Raw genomic sequence first — 20,275 nt, 5'->3', positions numbered from 1 at the left:
GCAAAAGTTTAGTTATTTCCCATAATTAAAGTCCCGACATACTGGAAAATGTTTCACGTACAATTGCTTTAAAGAAGCAAAAAAACCCTGTATGGACCGCAAAAACGAAAGGAATAACACGAGGTCAAAATAGCGAGAAAGTAGAAGATGGGCCCGAAGATGGGTAGATGCGTAGAGGAGGTGAACAATTGACAAAATTCGCCGAAACATGATGGTCGTGCTTAGTGTTTGTTTTGTGTGAACAAACGTGTGATTTGATAAACGGGCGCTCAATATTCTGGGCCACTTAAATTTCTTTCCACGAGGAGGAAGAACAAAAGTACTAGAACTTGTATAACGACAGATTTCCGGAACATGGACGAAAACAGGAAGGGTGTTGCTTGGATCAGCTATCATAGTGTCATCGCCTATTTTCCTCATACACCATGTACACCACAGGGCTCAATATAAGTGACGATCGCTTGGAGAAAACACAAAGAGGATTTCAAAGCAGCTACTCAGCGCATTATGGAGATGAAGAGGCATAACATCAGTCTTCTTGGGATTGCAGAGACAAGATGGATTCAAACGGGCCAATTCCGTCTCTCCACAGGAGAACTGATATTATACAACTATCAGGAACGCTAAGCTGCGGGAAACCACAGGGTAAGCACCTGTGAGACAAGAGTTGGACATGGATCGGCCACACACTCAGAAGAACAAATTACTGCATTGCCCGACAAGCTCTTCGTTGGAACCCGCAGGGAAGTAGACGGAGAGGGAGACCGCGCAACAGCTGGAGGAGAGATACACACCACACCATCCAGTCGAGAGGTCTTTCCTGGCATCAGCTGGAACGCCTGTCCAGGGACAGAGGGGACTGGAGGGACTTTGTCAGTGTTGAAGGCTCCAGATCAGATCAGATCACTCAGCGCAAGGAAATTTAAAATAGGTACTTGATGTATACATGTGTCTATTGCCAAATAAAATATTCTAATCAAGCGAACCATTTGCATTGGCGGCAATATGCTTTCAGGTGTGAAAGCAGAGTGGTTAGTCTAAATCTGGCACCAAAATCATGGAACATAACTAACATTAAAGAAATGTAGAAGGGTCGATAGTTTCTTGTCTGTGAAGAGAAGTTGGTCGCGTAACCGATAATTTCTAGACTTTCTGCTTTTAGAGCTGGAAAGAACATGTTTAAAATAGCCAGAGCACAAATGTTCAGGCCAATGCCATATAATGAGTTGAGATTTAATGACGATTTGAATATTGCAAAAATAAGGTTTTGTAGGGAGGCAAGAAGCTTTGTCCTCCAGAAACCTTTTCGGTTATATTATTTAACACTACAAAAGGAAGCTGCTGGCATATAACAATTGGAGAAAAAAGAGGGGTAAAATATTAGGAAGAATTGAAAATTATAGGCTCTTAAACGGAAAGGTAGAGATTTAATGGCAGTTTGAAAACGTGCAAAAATACAAGGATTTGTCTGGAAAACCACAGGAGCGTGACTGGAGGGTAAATCGGTAAGACCCTTGAAAAGTTGGGGCAATGTTTTGTCATTTGCATTTGAAAAGACTCCCCGCAATAGCCTTGCCAGTTGCAAGCTACTTGCAGTCCAATACCGAAATTACGATTTGCAAAAGGGCTCTTTGTGAAGATCAAAAGTGGCAAGTTTGAATCAGTGCTAAAACGAGGAGTTGGAAAAACATCTCAAGGCAACGAAACAACAGTACAGGCTGGCAAGGATAGCGAGTCTGCAAAGAACTACAACACCTGATGAGGCATTTGACATGAAAATGAAGGAGGTGGACAACTCTGAAATTTTTCTGGGCACGAAATAAAGATTGTTGTTGTTGTTGTTCTGTCAGGAAAACTCGCTCGAAAATAGCCTGTGAGGAGGCTCTCGTGCGTTGTCCATGAGCAAAGTCGCGAGAGATGAGTCAGCGACCGAAGTAAACTGTGAGGGACCTGGCATTTTATACGCAAGGTATACAAGAAATGTCCACAGCTTAGTTCACGTTTCTCTTCCGTTACGCCAAATTTTGAAAAAGAGAACAGTAGTCCAGACGTGGTATTATGCTGGAGGTATATGTCAAAGCAGTTGCCGGGAGATAACGCAGTACAGACCATTTAATTCTTTACTGAACATTAGTAGCAAATTTGTTTTCTTATTAAAGAGCTAGTTTCAATAAAATTTAGAGTTTGTTGTATTACTAACTACTTGTTAACCGAGAGAGGTCTTTACGGGAAAATCTCAAACCTTGGTGTTGCCATATCGACCCCGCTTCGGCAAGGTCTCGGTTTGAGATTTTCCCGTAAAGACCGAACGTTCGAGGTTAATAAGGTGTTTATTATATGGCTTTTTGCTTTATTTCTGCAGGCCCGCAATCGGCTCGTGGGCGTTACCAGAGAGTAATGCCCTAAACCAAGCCATTCAGAGCGCGCGTTATATTATGGGGAATAAACGGCATCTGGACTTTCGAATGGTCTTGCGGTACCATAACAACCCGTAAATTCAAAACGAAACAAATTAAGAAACAAATCGCTCCACAAACCCTTGGAACTTTAACTACTCTTTTCTTTGTTTTAATTAAATGTTGAAAACTACAGATAATTATAAAAACACCTTTCGTAAGGTATATTTTAGCCACTGATTTATTTGATGAGTCAAACATGATTTCGACATAAAATAACTATAAAAATGATTCGATTTGCTTACATAATTATCTGTTATTATATTCTTATGATGCTTTTAAGATCTACTGATTTACGGTAGCTGGCACACTTTGAGTGAATAAAATTTCTTTAGGCATATAAAAATAATACTATGGGTCAGCTATCACATTACTACTACAGTTATAAAATCAACACCAAAACAGACGTTTACACATCTAACGCCGAGGTGTTCATTAAAAACTCTGTTCGTTCGCCTCCATCACGTCGCCTGTATTTCGTACCCGCCACCGATCCTTCGATTGATTCTTCTTGCGTAAACAAGACCGAAACCGATTTATCTGCTTTAGGGCAAACTTATACTCATTCCCATATTAATTCCACGTTTTGCAAAGTGGAATCTCACTAATCTGGTCGGCAAAAATGTAGCTTTACTAATGGAATAGCTGCAATTATTTTCACGATTATATTTTTGTTTAGGCCAAAAGAAAAGACTTCGTAACAGAAACTTTTAAAAAATAATGGCCTCGGTTCTTAGTTCGTATTACAGAAAATTGCCGGGAAACTTAAACGTTAAACAAGAAATAAAATTGTTTTTCAGTGGTATTACTCTGTCGAGTTCGAGAATAGTCAAAATAAAAAAGGAGTAAAATATAAACAGGACTACGAATTTTTTTATCACTTCCAAAAATAATTCACAAAAAGTGAATATATCAAAATTTTGGCCTCCATCCTGGTTTTGGTAGTCCTGTAACTGGGGGAGAGCTTATATCGGGAGGTGAGACAACGGAGAGCTGATAAGCGGCATAATGAAACCGTGTGCAAGTGTGCTAACAAGAGAGCGATATGGTTGAAGACTTTTGAATAAGGCGGTCACATGCAAACAGGTAGTCGATTGTTCAGTACTTGCGCGGGAAAACCGGAAAGCGAGCAGAACCCAGATCCGAAACACTGTTAACACTAAACGAAATTTCAGTGGATATTTCCTGGAAGAATATCTGTAGTCTGCTACAGGTTCTCGGTCAGTGGGAACGACGCCAAAAAGCGGGGAGGCGAGCGAAAATCGTGCGGGGGTCAAGAAGAGAAAAAGTGAAAGGCTCCTTCCCTTTTTTCTCTCCCTGAACCTTGAACAGGCTAGGATATCTGAAGTGCTTACATCAGGAAAAGAAATGAGTGCGCGAACAGATACGTCCGTTCACTCAGGTTAGAGTAGACGATAAAACTCAAGGCTACACAGAAGAGAGATTTGTAACTAAACCAAACACAAACTGACAGGACTAAACCACTCAGGTTTCTAAGCTCCTACAGTAGCTCCAAGCCATTTTGTGATGGTTTCTTCGTATTTCTTGAGCCAGTCGATGTTTGCCTGTGTACGCTCGATGGCCTGTTTACGAGCATTTTCGCTTGTTCCTGCCTCAGAACGCTCAAAGAATGCTTTCATCTGCAAACAATTCAACGTGATTTTCAATATCAATTTACTGCCCAGTAAAGAGGTCAGGAGAAAAAAAAAATCAATTGGAGGATACTTTCCTGATCGTCATAAATTTGAATTGAATAACTGCTGGTTTACATATGATCTTTACGATCGCTGCAAAAAGCGTTCAGCGATTACTGCGCGGATATGGAAACCACTCTCCAGCGATCGTAACGATCGTAGAGTACTAGTGATTGTTGTGAGAAACATCGCTGACTGTTTGATAGTTTTAAGTTCTATCTCCACGAGTGTAGCGATGACCCCGGGGGATACTCTACAAAGGTTTATACGGAGAGGCTCCGCCCCGAGGTCTAACCCTTTATCCTTTTGTATACCATTTTGACAGAAAAGCTACCCCTTTTGTATAACTTTTATTGGAAAAAGGCACCCCTTTCACATACCTTCTTAGGAACAGTGCATCCCTTTTTTAAACCCTTGGAATGAAGTTAATGAACAATACTACGGGAGCATTACCAAGCATCAAGCATTACCAGAAGAGTTGTTCCAAAAAACAAGAATTATTTGTTCACTTCATGTTGTGGCGAGAGTCAAGATACTCTGATTTCCATACCCTTTCATATACCTCGACTTGTGAAGTCCCTACCCTTAAATATACCTGAAGCCTGAGAAAGGCACCCCCGTCGGGCAGAGCCGTATAGGCCATCATAGGGAGTACCTCCTACCCCTCCTCCCAAGGGGCGATCATATGGTAACCATTGGTCGACGCGATCATATGGAGACCAGCCCGGCTAGCCTTAGTCGATTGGCGGCAGTTAAAAAAGGCCAACCACGGACCACGTAATTTTGACAAAACACAATGAAAGAAATATGATAAAACACAAACCTGTTCCAGATCAGCCTCGGTACTAAACTGTGTCACACTGTTGGTCAGGCTTGTTAAACGAAAGGTACTGGTACTGAACCTGAAACAGCAGTAACATACGGTTTATCACGTCTCCAACTATCCTTGAAAACCATTATTTGCTTTTATAATATGGCTAGCTCCATGAGCGGGCAAGAAGAACGGAATCCTGCGTTGTGATTGGCTACCCGAGTGGGCAAGATGGTGCTACCTTGCACGTTCGGCACTACCCGCTGTGTCCGGCAAGAAAATAGCCTTTATTGAACTAGCACTGTTCGGTCAAGACGGCTAGATATTGGCCTCGTTCCTCTATTTTTGCATGTTTATGAACCTCGACTCCGTCTCGGTCTATAATCAAGCAAAAAAAAAAAAAAAACTTGCCCAATATCCAGCCATCTTGACCTCACGCTTGGTCAATGACCCACATATCATGCAATGGTATTGAACAGTACTGCGTGATGACTCAAATAACGGTTGTAAAACATACTCTAAGTCACGCTTAATGAGAGCGTTAAAGAAACACAGAATTGAAATAAATATGGAAAAAGACCATCTACTGGGATGGAGACTTACATGTCAAACAAGGCATTCCAGTTATTTTGAACAAAAGTCCACGCCAGGTATTTTCCAACAGGATTCCAAGCAACGTAACTGATAACACTGACAGCGTCCTGGGACCTAATCTTGGACGAGTCCAGGGAATACCCCAAATACCTGGTGAAAATCAAATATACGCTCCCATATGAGCAACCACTCCTAACATGCAAACATAGTCACGAAAACAAAGTGGTTAAAACGTAAGCATGGGAGTCTTACATGCATTTCTACCTCTTTATTACACAAAAGTAGTTTCAACAACGTAGACGGAACGATTGATTTTTTCTTAAAAAGCACCTAAGTGGGACTATTTTTCTTATGATCTGCCACCACACAGAGGTTGGTGAGCGTCGACGTGCATCACGTATGCCGATTGACGTAATACCAACGCTACTGCCGCCGGCTAAATGTCCTTGCGCAAAGACTTACACGCACGCAAAAATGCTCTTTTTAGAGTATGAGTCGCTGAATTGAACAGAATTCAAATCACGAATTCACCTCATAGAAAACTCGACTCCTGGGAAGAGGGAAGAGGGTAGCTTCCCCATGTTTAAAGAAGAAGAAACGTTATCAAAACATGCTGTAACTTGATCACTGAACTTAGTCACCATAATCCACAATCTAATACATCAAAGTGCATGTGTACTCACATGTTTAGGATCCATGTCTCACGTGACCCAGCCAGTGCATACATCAGTTTACTTTTCTCCGATGCCTCAGAGGTGTTCATAAATTTGTTAAATAACCATTTCCACTCTTCCAGACCAGTATTGGCAATACCATAATGGTAAACTAGCGTTCGCAGGTCCACATCTATCTCAGACCTGTTAACAAACCAGACAAAGTTGAAAGTCTTTGATGAATTGTAGTCAAGGCACGGTGGCATCATGGTTAGTGAGCTTTAGTGCGCTTGACTCCAGATCGAGCTGGGTTCGAGCCCTGGCCGGGGACCTAGTGTTGTGTTCTTAGAGGAGACACTTTACTCTCACAGTGCCTCTCTCCACCCAGGTGTATAAACGGGTAGTGCCAAATTTAATGCTGGGGTAACCCTGCCATGGACCAGCATCCCTTCCAGGAGGCAGTAGAAATACTCCTTAGTAGCTTCATGTTACTGAAACCGGAGATAAGTGCCAGCCTGATGGGCCACTTGGCTCGTATGCAGACTTATGACTTTCTAGCATTTGTTTTCTCTTTTTATCCGTTTCAAATTCATTACTTAAAATCTCTAGGGTATAAATTAGGGACTGGGCAATTTATAAGTGACAGATTCACCTAAAACAAGCTTTAACTTACCCGCTGTTTTCTTTGAATATAAAAGAATGAACAGAAATACGAATAACAAAATGTTTACCTTTGCCCTGTTCTCCATTCGTTAAAAATCTTAGTTGCATTTCCAATGCAATCCGAGTCCCCTGCACTGCAGGCTGATCGTAAAATTGCACTTCGAAGGTATCTGATGAAACAAAGGAACACAGATAAGTTTCTGAACTGTACAATAGCACTAACTCATTTTTTTCCCTTCAATGACAGAACATCATGGGTTCATTTACTCACTTTTGAATGTGCTTGTCATCCGGTTTGTTTTCCCATCCAAGCTTATCTGCCAGAGGTTTCACCTTACGTCTTATAAATTCCTGTCATAGATAATTAAAGACAACTAAATACATTGATAAAAACTACAATAATGAACTTAGATGATGACAAATAAGTAATGAAACAAACAAACAAACAAACAAACAAACAAATAACTGACTTACTGGCTGGCTGGCTAACAAACTAAATGATTATCGAATGAATGAACTGACTAACCAAACACATGAAAAACTGACTGGCTAACTGAAGTAATCATCCTGAGAAAGCCAAACAGAAAAAGCCTGGTATTTCACAAAACCACAAAAATTATTCACTTATTGGTAATAACTATTGACAGAAGGAAAGTGAGTGGCAAATAGACTTACTGAAGAGTCAATCCCCAATCACACACCCATTATGAAATAATAACATTAAAATTTGCCATAACCATTGATTCAAGATTCAATAATGCAGATTGAGGGTCCGTAAAGGAGTCACTAACTAAACAGGCATTCTAAAGGTGTGGCCGATTAAGCCCTTATAATGTTAAAAAGAGCACTATCATGGGGACGACTTCAAAAAGTCAAAAGTCAAAAAATAAACCAATGGCACTTTTCTCTCCCTCAAACAAACTGCTAAGCAATATTTATACAATCATGGTAGATCTTCATTCATTTAAGATTTTAACACTCTTAACCAAAAATGCAGCAAAATTCCCAATCCCCTTTACAGAGCCCTTTTGATTTAGTGGACTTTGTGTTCAAAAGTGGTGCACTTGAGAGTACAATACAGGTGTCTGAGACACTGAAACCGCACCGAGACAAGTTAGGGGTTAATGCGTCAACTAAAGAAATTTTTTTTATAACCATGGGCTATCGTTATGTTTTGAGTGACCTGTAGCTTCATGACTTTGTGGGTGCATTCCATCAACAACAGGTAAATTTAATTACCCATAGCATCAAGGGAAATCAAGCACAGTCAGCTGTAACAGATGTTATGGATTATGACCCTAATGACTGTCCTGGTCTTGACAGTGGCTGGTAGAAAGACAAACCTGAAAGTTTCCATTTGCAGGTCGCTCACTTAGAATGCCGTCCAGGTAACCCAAGCTGTTAAGTGCAGTCTTCCAAGGAACATACTTTGTCTCCCCATCTAAATACTCCAGAGTGCCTAGAGCGATATCATATGCTAAATATCCAGCTCTGGGTGGAATGTAAGAATAACAGTGTTAGTTCCAGCCTAAAACAAACAGATAGTCTTATTTGTAAACCAGAATCTGGTTTAAAAAATAATTCCCTTAGAAATGCATTGGATGAATTACTGTAAAAGCAATACCAACAGTACCAACAGTTGGAGTCAACTTTTAAATTATTGAGACTAAGCCCTATTTTACAACTCGTACATTCTTCCTCTCATTTAGTGACTCTACTCTGTAGATGGAAAAAAGTACTAGGTAGGTAGGTAAGTAGTCTTGTGTGAACCACTTTGATCATCAATCACATGATACATACCTTGCCAGGTTGAAAGCATCATTAATTAAACTTGATCTGTCCTCTGCAGTGAAGACCTAAAAGAAAAGTCTCCAACTCAAAACACCTCTGTGTAACTTTGTCTAAGCCTTAACAGTCACCGATCAACTTCGTATCCCTTATCAAGGTAACCATAAGAAAGTTAAAAAGGCAGGCTATGAGCCAGAATAAAACAACTCATCAGTGATGAACACAATTAAATTCTGTCAATTAAGAGGTAATTAAGTTATTCAATTTAGACAAGTAGGTAGGTATAGACAGGTACTACATTATTGTTTTGCATGTCAAATATAAGCTTACCTGCAAAAATGATGCAATTTAATCATAATGGTTGGCATGCAAAAAGATGTAACATATTTCACTTATTTAAAAGCTTATGCATCAGATCAAAATTGCTAAACTGAAGGACAATCAGCAAGTTCATTAGGTATAAATTGAAAGAGCCAGTGCATTTGAGCAGGTGAAGAAAGGAGGAGACCACTAACCAATGCTTTAAGAGCCGTTGGTTAAGCTGATTGGATTAAAGACAGTTGCGTAGAGAATACATAACGACTCAGTTGTGGAATAGTTTAGATGTCTTTATTGTAGACTTTGTTGTTATCGAACAGTGAAGGACATTAACCAATGTTTTTGGTCCAATGGTTAAGGTGGGGGTGTGTGGAATTCAGGGGATCCCCTTAGTTGACATTGACTTATTGATTGTTAGTCATGTGATCACATGACATAATTTTACTCGCATCGTATCTTGGTGTACATGTTTTCGTTGCATTCATGGATTGAACTGTGGAATTCTAGTTTAAACTCAGTCAGATTCACTTAAGCCAGTTGTTGTAAGTCGGAAAACGGAATTAATTCATTACAGTACACATCATACAAAATTCTGTACTCACAGTATGATCGTTATTGAGTTGCTTAATGAGAGCTTTCCAGTTGTCATCATCATAGTGAACCCTGTAGAATCCTACTTGTTTAAAGTTCCCTTTGATCCACTTATTTGCAGGCCATGAAAACTCAACTATAGCATGAAAAAGCTTATGAATCATAAAGGTGGAAAGCATGTAAATGTAGTTTTTAGTAAACACACTAAGGTTGTGTTCTATTGGGAACAACTGTTTCTGATTGCTTGGGTTTTTGTGTTCTACTGCAGAAAAATAACATTTTCGGTTGGCTTGGTTGATCAACATTTTCAACAAGCCTCAAACCAGTTTGAAACAGATGAAAAAGTATCTGCGTGATTATGTCGCGTGATTATAGCTTGCATAAGCTGACCCAAGGATTACCGCATTTCAACCAAAAATGGTTGGAAAAGTGTTCTAATGAGAAACATCAACTGAATGAACCAAAACTTGTTGAAACACAACCTAAATGAATGGAACATTTGCAAAGCACAAACAAGAACAATAATTATCGATGCACGGCTGATTCACTGATTGATGAATCAATAGCAACTGACTAATTAACTTTTATTGAGTAGCAGGTTAAAACATTAGTTGAAACTGCAGTCAAACCTTCATCAGATGAGATGTTCATCCAGGTCATTTTAGGGTCTTGGGGTGAGTCTTCAAACACATATGTCAGAGGAACATACCATTTGTAACTGTCACATGCAAGAAACAAACATTGGATGTTAATGATGTCAAAGTTCATAGATATAAACTACACTTAAATTACACTGTCTTACTACTACACGTACATAGTATTACACGTACTGAGAGGGAATATATTAATCCTCGTGGCAGCCCAGGCCATCAAAAAAAAAAAAAATAATAAAAAAAAATAGAGAGACAGACATGACAATATGCAACATTTGATGAGCACTTTTCCTTTGCCCCCATTGCTGGTTCAGACACATTATGCATGCAGAGTGCTTTGAAGTTTTGTGGCCTATTCAATGGTTGTCACAGACATCAGTTTTTCAAAATTCCTGGACTTTTCCCTTTTCTCTGTCAAGCAAACTCAAAATCTTGTGCTTGTCCATCTAGTCTTACATACCTGCATGCATTTATTTTGATTAGTTTCACAATTTTGTATTACATGCACATCAAAACAATTTGCTCCAGTTGATGATTTTTTTAAGCTCCATGCCTGTCCACTTCACAACGCATAAACTTTGTAATGATCGACTACTAAGGAGAAATTAGTAAGATTCAATTGTTAAACATTACTCACTCGTATGGAGAGGATACTGTGACATTAGCATTAGGATCCAACAGGAAATGTTTCTGCGTGGCTGTAGCCTTGCCAGAACTTTTGCCACGGTTGATTGTCACCAATGGAAATCCCATTTGAAGTGTCCATGTGTCCATGATGGTTTTGACGTCCATTTCTGCTTTCTGATGGATATACCATTGATAATAGTTAATAATATGTAACTGAGTGGGAGGCCTTAGATCATGATGAAGTGACCAAGTTACTATTTGTGAGCATGATGTTGTTAAAAACCTGTACGGTATCTGCATGGTTAAATAATTATGAGACAACATGTTCAATATGTTGAATAATAACCATGTTTATTCCTAATATTGAACATATCAGCAGGGGTTTCATTAACCCATTGACTACTGGAGCTTTTTGCCAAAAAAGTCACAGGAAATTTTGCTGCAAGTTTTTAACTCAAATTTCTGACCATTTTTGAGCATATGTCAGGCTCCATTAAGCCGATCACTCTCATCTTGGTATCATTGGAAAGATCTTTTCCTGCTGCAGAACTTGAATATAGATGATGCCAATTTTGGTCAAAGCTGATGACATCAGAAGTGGAACAAAGGCCAACGCTTGTCACCGCTGATTATGTGCAGCATGGGAGTCAATGGGTTAGGAGCCAGGCACCAGGTAAATTGACCGACTGTGATGATGATTTTGCCGACCTCATTTGACCATCTGGAGAAAAGTTTTTCTTGTAAACAAGTTCAGTTCAAAAGGTTTGGCCCGCCTGTGAAAATCAGTCACCCTCCTACTGAAAATTTTAATGAAACTCCTGTATCAGTCAGCAAGTCAGCTGGACAATTTTAATAATTTACATAATTATAAATACAAAGGCAAGTAAAAACTTATGATAGAATATTCCGACATTTCGGCTACCTCATGATGCCATTATCAAGGAATGAATGAACAAACAGATTCGATTCGCACTAAAGCATTTGTTTTAAATTAACTTCATTTACGCAAATCTACAGGTCAAACTATTTTGAACTTGCTCTTTTTATTCATTCCTTGAGAATGGCGGCATAAGGTCGCCGAACTGTCAGAACATTCTATTATTAGTTTTTACTTGCCTGCGTATTTCTAAAGCATTATCAATAAGTAATTATAAATGACAGGGACAGATACTACTGATGGAGAAAAATGCAAGTACGAATTGACAATGGCCTATTTCTGAAGAGACTTTAAAATAGATATAGTTACCTCTCCTAAAGCATTCCAAAGGTCACTGGTCTCAGCATTGCTGAATGCATACTTTCTCAAGTAATACTGTTAATAAAACCAGAAACAATCAACAAAGTAAAATAGTTATTGTTTTGACATTCAAAATAACAATGTCTAATAAATAAATTTTTGTATTAATAGAAATAAATAATTTATAGTCATGTTCAGTTTGAAACAGCTTATAATAATTAAGACTAGTCTGTCAAAAGACTCGGAGGAAATTACCACAATCTGAATTAATTACTTACACTTAGTCCTTCCTTGAATTTTTCTCTTCCAACAAAATCTTCCAGCATTCGAATGATGGAGGAACCCTGAGAATTTAAGGTTAACACCTCTAAAATTTAAGGACATTTACGAGAAACCTTTAGATAACATTTTACATATTTTTTTTCAAACTTATAATTTGGTCAGATAGTGTTTTACTTCTGTAAGAAATGTAGGAAAAATGGGGCCACTGCATTAAACACAGATAAAGTGTATGAAAAATACCCTGAGCTTGAAAATTTGGCCCAAGAAACTCAACATGCATGGTCTCCAGGGTTTTTTAGTTTTTAATATTTATTTACAATAGGTTTTTTAGGTTCTTTAATAAATTGTGCTCCTGTTTGCTTAGCATTAATTAGTTCTTTTTAGAAAAGTTAATTTGCACCGAAACATCAAAGAATGTGGCCATTGTAAGCTCTAAGGGTACATGGTAGGGAAGAATGGCAAACGTTTTTCTTCAATTTTGAGTGGATTATTTGGTACCTGTAGGTTTATTGTCGCTATCCAGCTTATCTTCTCATGCTTGGGCATGACTTAAAACACTGTTCCTAATTCATCTGCTTATAAAATGATCATATATCTTCCAGCATGAAAGGTATTGATGTCACAAACTGCATTCGCAGCTTGAAACTATGGTTAACTGGGTATTTGTGCACCAATTGTTTCAAGTGTACATTTTAAGCTACTTAATTAGTTAACACATTAATAGACCAATTTTGATGTATTAAAATTCAGCCTAAAACAAAAGACCTCAGCATGAGGCTCAGGGGAATACAAACAAACTCGTAGTTATCCTCCATAGCCTCGTGCTGAGGTCTTTTGTCTTAGGCTGAGTTTTCATATATTGAAATTAGTCTATTGGCCATGCAACATCTGCACTGTTTAATAAATTCCAGCATTACTGCAAGTTTACCTTGCTGTAGGAAATCCTATCAAACAACTGTTTAATCTTTTTTGGGTTATCAACTTCAACTGATATAGGATGAGAACTTGCCAGAGAATCTAGCGGAAAAACATTCTGAAGATCTGCAAGAAGAAACTGCTCCATCTGCAAGAAAAACAATTTTGTGGTTGATGGGTGCCAAGAACAAGCACTTAATTACAAGTTATTACTGGTTCTGAAGGAAATTTAAGCTTAATTTTGTTTCCAAAGAAACAGTGGAAATAAATCAAATAACTGGTTTCTGGAGAGATCAATCATTAAATAGACCACACAAAATACGTAAATCCACCTAAATTGGCAGTAATGTTTGTCATTGTTATTTTGTAAATTCCACTACAGTACAGTCTATTGGCCAATCAGGCCAACCCCCTAAGTTTCCAGTTTTAGTTGCATGAAGTGACCAGGAGTATTGGTATTTGTACTCGACCCTGGATGGGTTCTTAACCATTGTGGGGTTACAGCCCCCACCTCCCCCCCTCCCCCACTCCAACGCCAGGTTCTACAAGCATCATTCATTAACTTACACGTGGGTGGAGAGAGGTACTGTGAGAGTGAGGAGCCTTGTCCAAAAACACAAAACAGTGATCTTGGCCTAGGTTGAAGCCTGGGTCGCTTGATGCAGGTCTCATGACACTGACCACCACGTTGCCCCTAGCTGCACAAGCATATTAAACTAATCAGCTGATATTGATGAAGCCTATAGCTACTTACCATTTCCCAGTCTGGGTGAGTGTGGTTCACTCCTAAATACTCCACAAAACTGGCAAATCCCTCATTCAACCACAAGTCATTCCACCATTTGGGAGAAACAATGTTTCCAAACCACTGAAAAAGTACACTGTGTGAAATGATTACTGAATACATGCAATAAAATAATAAAATAAGATAGTTAATAGACTGAACAGTTTTATTTCTTCCTACCTGGTGAGCTAATTCATGAGATACCACCACAGCCACTCGTTGTTTATTACTTTCAGAAGACACACCTTCATTAAAAAGTAAAGCTGTCTCACGGTAAGTGATCAAGCCCCAGTTTTCCATAGCTCCAGATGAGAAATCAGGGATGGCAATCATGTCTGAATTAGCAATCAAAGGTTAGTGTGAGTGGCATAATAGGCCATTTATGTGTGAATTAAATGTACACTAAATTAATGTAATTTAGGCAAAGTTTGACTTGAGCCAATGCTAGTCAGCAACCTTCCAGGCAGCCCTGCTCAGTGGGGTCTCATTTGGGGGTTTTGCAGAGCTTACATGTTTTACTTTCCAGCTGTATAAGAACAGTTTGCAGTTTGCTTTGGAATTTTTTTGCCATTTGTGCCCGTGGCATGCTATTTCTCCCTAACCTCCCTCTCTTTTGCTGGTTATAATGCTAAATACATGAGGCTGTAAGTAGTTTCTGGTGGTACCTGGTGGTTGCCACTTTCAGGGTTGCCATGGATGGCTGCATGCTCTGCTCTAGGCTCATATCTTTTAGGCTCAACCATCCATGGCACCTTTCCCAAGCTCATCAATTAATTGGTGATGAGTTTAATGATGCATTATCACTCTGCAGATTAAAGTTTATAATGTGTGCTTTTGTGTTCTAGCTATAATACTGCCTGAGAAAAAAATGGACATGATTCAGACATCATGCATCTAACAATGAGAACTGCTGTGTACACCTTGTTGTTAGTTTCAGAAGACCTTTCAAAAACATTAAAAAGCTCAGATATGTCATGTTTAAGGCAAATTTCAACAAACCTTGCTTTGGAAGAGGATAACCAAGGTTGTAGTATTTCTCATAGTAGGTGATAATGTCCCTTCCAACACCTAGTGCAAACTCTGTTTGGTTCACTTGGGCAGGAGTTGTCCATACTCTGAGCTAAAATTACAACCACAGCAAATACTGTAGAGCTCAACTATTACATGTAAGCCCTTTCCCTCACACCACTGTGTCAGTCCTTTAAGTCCAGGTTCCTGAACAATTAAGCCTTCCTCTCTCCCTTTGCCCTCTGAAATCTCTGTTCCAACACTTTCCCCCAGTATTAATTTTACTGGGTAAATTACGACTGAGGCAATGTTATTTGCTTGTTTGTTTGCTTATTTATTTGCTAGCAGTGTTTTCCTTTCCGCCTCAAAAAAGGACTAAGGCAAGTGCCTTGGTTTGCCTGTTACCAGCTAAGACCCTGAAGAATATAAAATTATTTATTATTCAATGTTAGAGATCATACCATGCATGAATTCAGAACCAAATATTTGCCTGAATATCAGACATGAACCCAATGAATGCACGAATTAAAAAAATGTGTATATATATGAGTGACTCACTGTGATATTGTTATGCTGTCCAGTGGTTGCATTAGTGAACTTGAAATCACACACAATGAATGCCAGCAAATACGTTGACATAGGAACCGACTTCTTAAAATGAGATTCAATTCTTCCATTCTTCAAAGTTCGCTTCTTAACCACTGGCATGTTTGACAGCGCTTTGTAATCTTTGTCATGAGCAATCACAGTGGAAAATGTTGCTTTCATTGCAGGCTCATCAAAACAAGGTAGCGCTTTACGTGCATCTGTTGGTTCAAACTTTGTTGTGGCAAGAAGTCTGAAGACAGAAAAACAAATATGTATTGGCTATTCTAGTATACATGTGCTGCCATATAAACACTACTTTTACAATGGTAGTGTCAGCTCAACAAGTGAAATACCACAAAATTTTTAGACAGTATCTCCTGGAGTTAGCTTGGTCAAATGGCTTTAAATCAGTGTGGGACTTAATACAGGCTATGTTTGTTAAGAGGCTAGAGTTAATAATATGGCTTTGTAATCAGTATTTAACTGCATTCACATAATCCACAAGATTTGAACACTGTCTGAATAATAAGCGCACCCGAGCACTTATGAATTGAACATCTTGTACAACTGTCAAGACTTCTTTCTGCCATCTTTAGTTTGCACGAGGAAGCAATATACATATATTTTCAAGGGAAAAGAGCAGAACACAAACAAGGTCTCAGTTTTTTTAAGGTTTGGTACTGGAGGTAACCAGACAATCAGGGCACGACGAAAAGGCTGTACAATAGCCTGGGACTAATAAAACAATCGGTCAGGCTAGGCTGTCTTATTACAGGTTGCCCAACAGGCAAGCCTGAAGTGGACAAGAGTGAAACACTGTTGCTTATTTTTTTGTTTTCTTTTTTCCTAGTGGCAAACTTCACACGTTGTGTTTAACAGACAGTTCGTGAGAGAAAGTGAAACAATAGAAATGTTTTTTAAGATAGAGTAAAATGTAAAATTTATGCGACTGAAGTCAATTTTTTCCCGATCGCATATCCCGACAGCGTGGCAGCGGTGCAAGACATTGGGTGTGTTACTTTGGGGTGATCTGGATCAGGATCAGAGATTCAAGATCATCATGGTTCATCAAAGGAACCGATGAATCCGTGACCAGGGTGGATTCATCAGTTCCTTTGATGCACAATGATCTGAGTGATCTTGGATCAATGATCCTGATCCAGATCACCCCAAAGGAATGCACCCAAAAGCTTGCTGTAACAAGGTTATCACATATTTTCATCGTTATCTGTGTAGTTAATAGTTTGCTCAAGTAAGCATATGTCTTGAAGCATATGTAACTGTGAATAGCAAGGAGTGCTGGAGCGGTAGCCAAGATTTCATTTGGTTATTTATAGTACAACTGAACAAATTGTGTTTCACGTACATGAAATGTGTGACAAATTCAAAACATTAAGGCATAAAATAAATTTACTATCATTTACAAACTACAAAATAAGACAAAGTGTATGACTTTAATTATTGACATATTCCTTTCCTGAAAGAAAAATTTCAGCGATATTTGGCAAACAGCTGTTTTAAAAAACATGTTGTGTGACAGCTTTACTTTCCCGCTATAAACTACGTGTGTAAAGTAATTTGATATGTTGTTTTGACTATGCATAAATTAAAACTTCGACTAGGTTTTTAAAAAGAGCTTAAATTTCCAGTACTTTCTTAGATTCTCGTATGAAAACTTCTTTTAAATAAAGAAAAAGTCAGCTGCTATGCCATTTGGGAGTGAAGTGCTTCTAAGTCAGTTGTTAGTTCAAACTCATTGTTAATATGACATGAATGTATGTCTACAATTTTCCATGGTCATTTTTTGGAAAATTAAATCTCAGAGCCTTAATCTGTCATTACCCAGCAGCTTTAATCCTGACCTAGTAAATATCTCTATAAATAATGTACGATAAAATAGCGTAAGTTGTGTGACCAAATCAAGGTTACAGTTGTTTGTGAAAAAATATACCGCCTTGCGTCTTCGTCTACAATATAAGCACGAATAGCTGCGGCTAAATTTTATTACAGTACCTAGGGAGAATAAAACGAATGACTTAAGTCTTGTTATTTATAGATATGAAATCTCTAAGGGGTATAGGGACCCAAGTAAAATCCTGGGGGGTGGGGGTCAAACTGGAAATGAACCCTCCGTGGGGGGTATGGATATTTTATAGAACCACACATTAAGTGTTCTAAATGTTTTACTGTATAAGGTTTAATTCAAAAGGGAAATCGAAGAGAATTAGCTCATCTAAGCTCTGTATTATTAATTCACATTATTTTAACATATTAAATTGATTTAATTATCCTTGTTAATAAGATAATTTCGGGCTAGCTCCTCAGAGATTTGGGCTAGTAAGACAAAATTTCAGCTTGCCTGAAGGGCAAGTGGAGTTTTTGAATTTCATCTCATTCTGACAATTCAAAAGAATAAAGCAAACAACAAAGAATACATGTCTCTTAAAGATAAAATTGCCTTTTACAATGTCCCACCCCCGTAGCTAGCCTGCAAAAACAGCGGTCCTTCTTCCGGCCCGAGTGGTGTTTAGCGGGCCCGGGAGTGAAGTAGGAGGACTGTTTTCGCAGGCTACCTCGTAGCTGACCTGTTATAGCAAGTACCCTACCCTGGGAAAGGAAAAGTTATCAAATGCCCAGGGGAAGGACAAAATGGACAGGCATGGAATTGATAAAGCCATATAAGATGGTGGTGCATCAAAGGAACCAAATAAACCTTTGTCCAGAGTGGATTTGTTAGTTCCGTTGATGTATCAAATGGATTATTGATCCTGATCCAGATCATCCTAAAGGAGGGAGAGTACTCCTCCTACCCTCACCCTCCCACCAGGGACAATTTTGCTCCTGTTGGTTGAGCGTCAGTTGCATGGTAACAAATGTTTCTAAAATGTTTTGGTTTTGAAATTCACAAAGCTTAAGTCACCTGATCAAAAATTAAATGAGATTATAAAGAAATGAGCTTATTTTTTTTTTGTACTCTGCTCTTTGCTCCGGGCCTCGTTTTAAAACAGAGGCAAAGGTTTTATTATTGTCTGGTTACGGAACAATGCAAGCACAACGTCTTTACCTTTTTTCACCTTTTTCGTTCGTGTAGGTACTTATGTACAGGCCGTTCAGCTGACTGGAAAACGTCGATTTATAAGACATGACTAGCACATACTGCCCAACTTCAAGGTCATCTTCCAACTGGAAAACAAAGAAATCATTCTCGGGATATTCGAAGGTATCCTTCAGGGCGACTTCTTCTCCCGGGGTAGCCGAGTCAGATTTCGTAGGTTTGTAAACTTTGGCGTCTGTCACATTCATGTCATTGATGTGAATCAGGATATAGGACATGTAGTCTGATTTTTCAGTGACTTTGATCAGGATCGAGACCTTTCCTTGAAAAGTGTTCTGTTCCAAGTACGGATCTAGGTACAATTCGTAGTGAATCGGCAGTATGTTTTGCGGCAATCGAATTTTGTACCATGGCTCCGGACGGGACACCGGCTCTGTAGGCTTCTCGACCGATGGCTTCTCAGTCGTACCAGTACTGTCATCTCTTTTCTTCTTCTCGCTTTCCACAAGAGCTTCTTTCCTTGCTTGTCTTGCGCTAAAAACGCCCGAAATAACGCCAACAAAGATAATCAACGCGATCACAACAACAACTAGGACAATTGCTAGATTCCGCGAGATAACAAATGCTTTCCCAGATTCCTTTTTGGCGTCTTCGCCATCTTCATTACTTTTCATTGGAACTTCTTCGTAAGAAGACATGTTGCTGTCTTAAGGTACTGCGTGAGAAAACCAAAGAGAAAGCAACGATATAGGCCCGGTTCAGCTACAGGTATGTACACGCTTCGCCTCCTGCAATAAAAACACGATACGCTCTCTGCGCTCTTGTGAACATTACACTGAGCAAACAACTGGTGTCACCAGATTCGCTTTCTGTCCAATCAGAGATCGAATTAACGAAAGAGCGGGAAAACACTATCAGGGGATCAGGGGATGAAGCGCTCAACCAGATTCATTCTTCAATCAGATTAGTTTCAGGAGAAGACAAAAACATTTTATTTGAAATTCATAGTCTTTGGGTATCCAAATGGACGATCGAAGAGAAGGAAAATGTCTGCAACAAAGACCCCTTAAGGCCAGACATCGCTCCCCACTATGAAACGAATTGATCAAGGGACAGAAAGAAGAAAATCAAATTGTTGTAGGAAGGGAAATAAAAGGAATGCTGGCCTATCTAGAGTAGGTTCCGGTTTCGATTTTAAACCTCTGCAGATACCCAGTGGTTAGGCTAAGCCGATCAAAGTCTCGCGTTTTAATTCCTCTGAAATAAAAGTGACAATAGATTTTTGTTCAAACTTTGTCCACTGAATATTTGTCGTATGATAACTTCAATTTTGAAATAAAAAAGGGGGGTGCCCACGCTCATTAAGGAGCAATGAGGCATTGAAAATGCCCCATTTTGGCATTATTTAATGCTTATCATAAGAACGCATTCCCAGTAATTATAACATCTTTGTGAGCCCGGACTCATAAGAACACGCATTAAACTACAGTCAGTACAATGTGTCGGACAGAAATAAACGTTTTAAGTTTGATTCAGACGGAAAGCTAAATCCTTGATT

At 39.0% G+C, this 20,275-nt stretch overlaps 1 protein-coding gene across 1 annotated transcript; it reads right to left on the bottom strand.

Moving 5' to 3' along the window:
• Positions 1–2,539: 2,539 nt before the first annotated feature.
• Positions 2,540–19,569, bottom strand: LOC110047148 (glutamyl aminopeptidase-like). The gene is made up of 19 exons (XM_089272685.1): positions 18,727–19,569; positions 15,633–15,912; positions 15,066–15,186; positions 14,247–14,401; positions 14,037–14,150; positions 13,296–13,430; positions 12,364–12,429; positions 12,095–12,160; positions 10,859–11,022; positions 10,198–10,286; positions 9,580–9,704; positions 8,672–8,727; positions 8,215–8,362; positions 7,143–7,222; positions 6,940–7,041; positions 6,239–6,412; positions 5,565–5,705; positions 4,974–5,052; positions 2,540–4,096 (listed from the first exon to the last, which is right to left on the bottom strand). The coding sequence occupies exons 1-19, from the start codon at positions 19,413–19,415 to the stop codon at positions 3,950–3,952; spliced, it is 2,931 nt and encodes a 976-aa protein (XP_089128811.1). The 5' UTR covers positions 19,416–19,569; the 3' UTR covers positions 2,540–3,949.
• Between the last annotated feature and the right edge of the window lie 706 nt (positions 19,570–20,275).

The sequence above is a fragment of the Orbicella faveolata genome, unplaced genomic scaffold (assembly GCF_042242905.1).
Source record: "Orbicella faveolata isolate gen_17 unplaced genomic scaffold, um_ofav_v1 contig_1, whole genome shotgun sequence".
In the NCBI taxonomy this organism is placed as follows: Eukaryota; Metazoa; Cnidaria; class Anthozoa; order Scleractinia; family Merulinidae; genus Orbicella; species Orbicella faveolata.
The sequence above is the reverse complement of the archived record's forward strand: the minus strand, read 5'-3'. Positions and strand labels throughout refer to the sequence as shown.

Coding starts and splice junctions, on each gene's coding strand:
- LOC110047148 (XM_089272685.1), bottom strand. CDS start 19,415: ATGTCTTCTTACGAAGAAGTTCCAATGAAAAGTAATGAAGATGGCGAA. Junction 13,431..14,036: donor CTCACCCAGACTGGGAAATG/GTAAGTAGCTAT, acceptor TTTTTCTTGCAG/ATGGAGCAGTTTCTTCTTGC. Junction 12,161..12,363: donor AATTCAAGGAAGGACTAAGT/GTAAGTAATTAA, acceptor TTTTATTAACAG/TATTACTTGAGAAAGTATGC.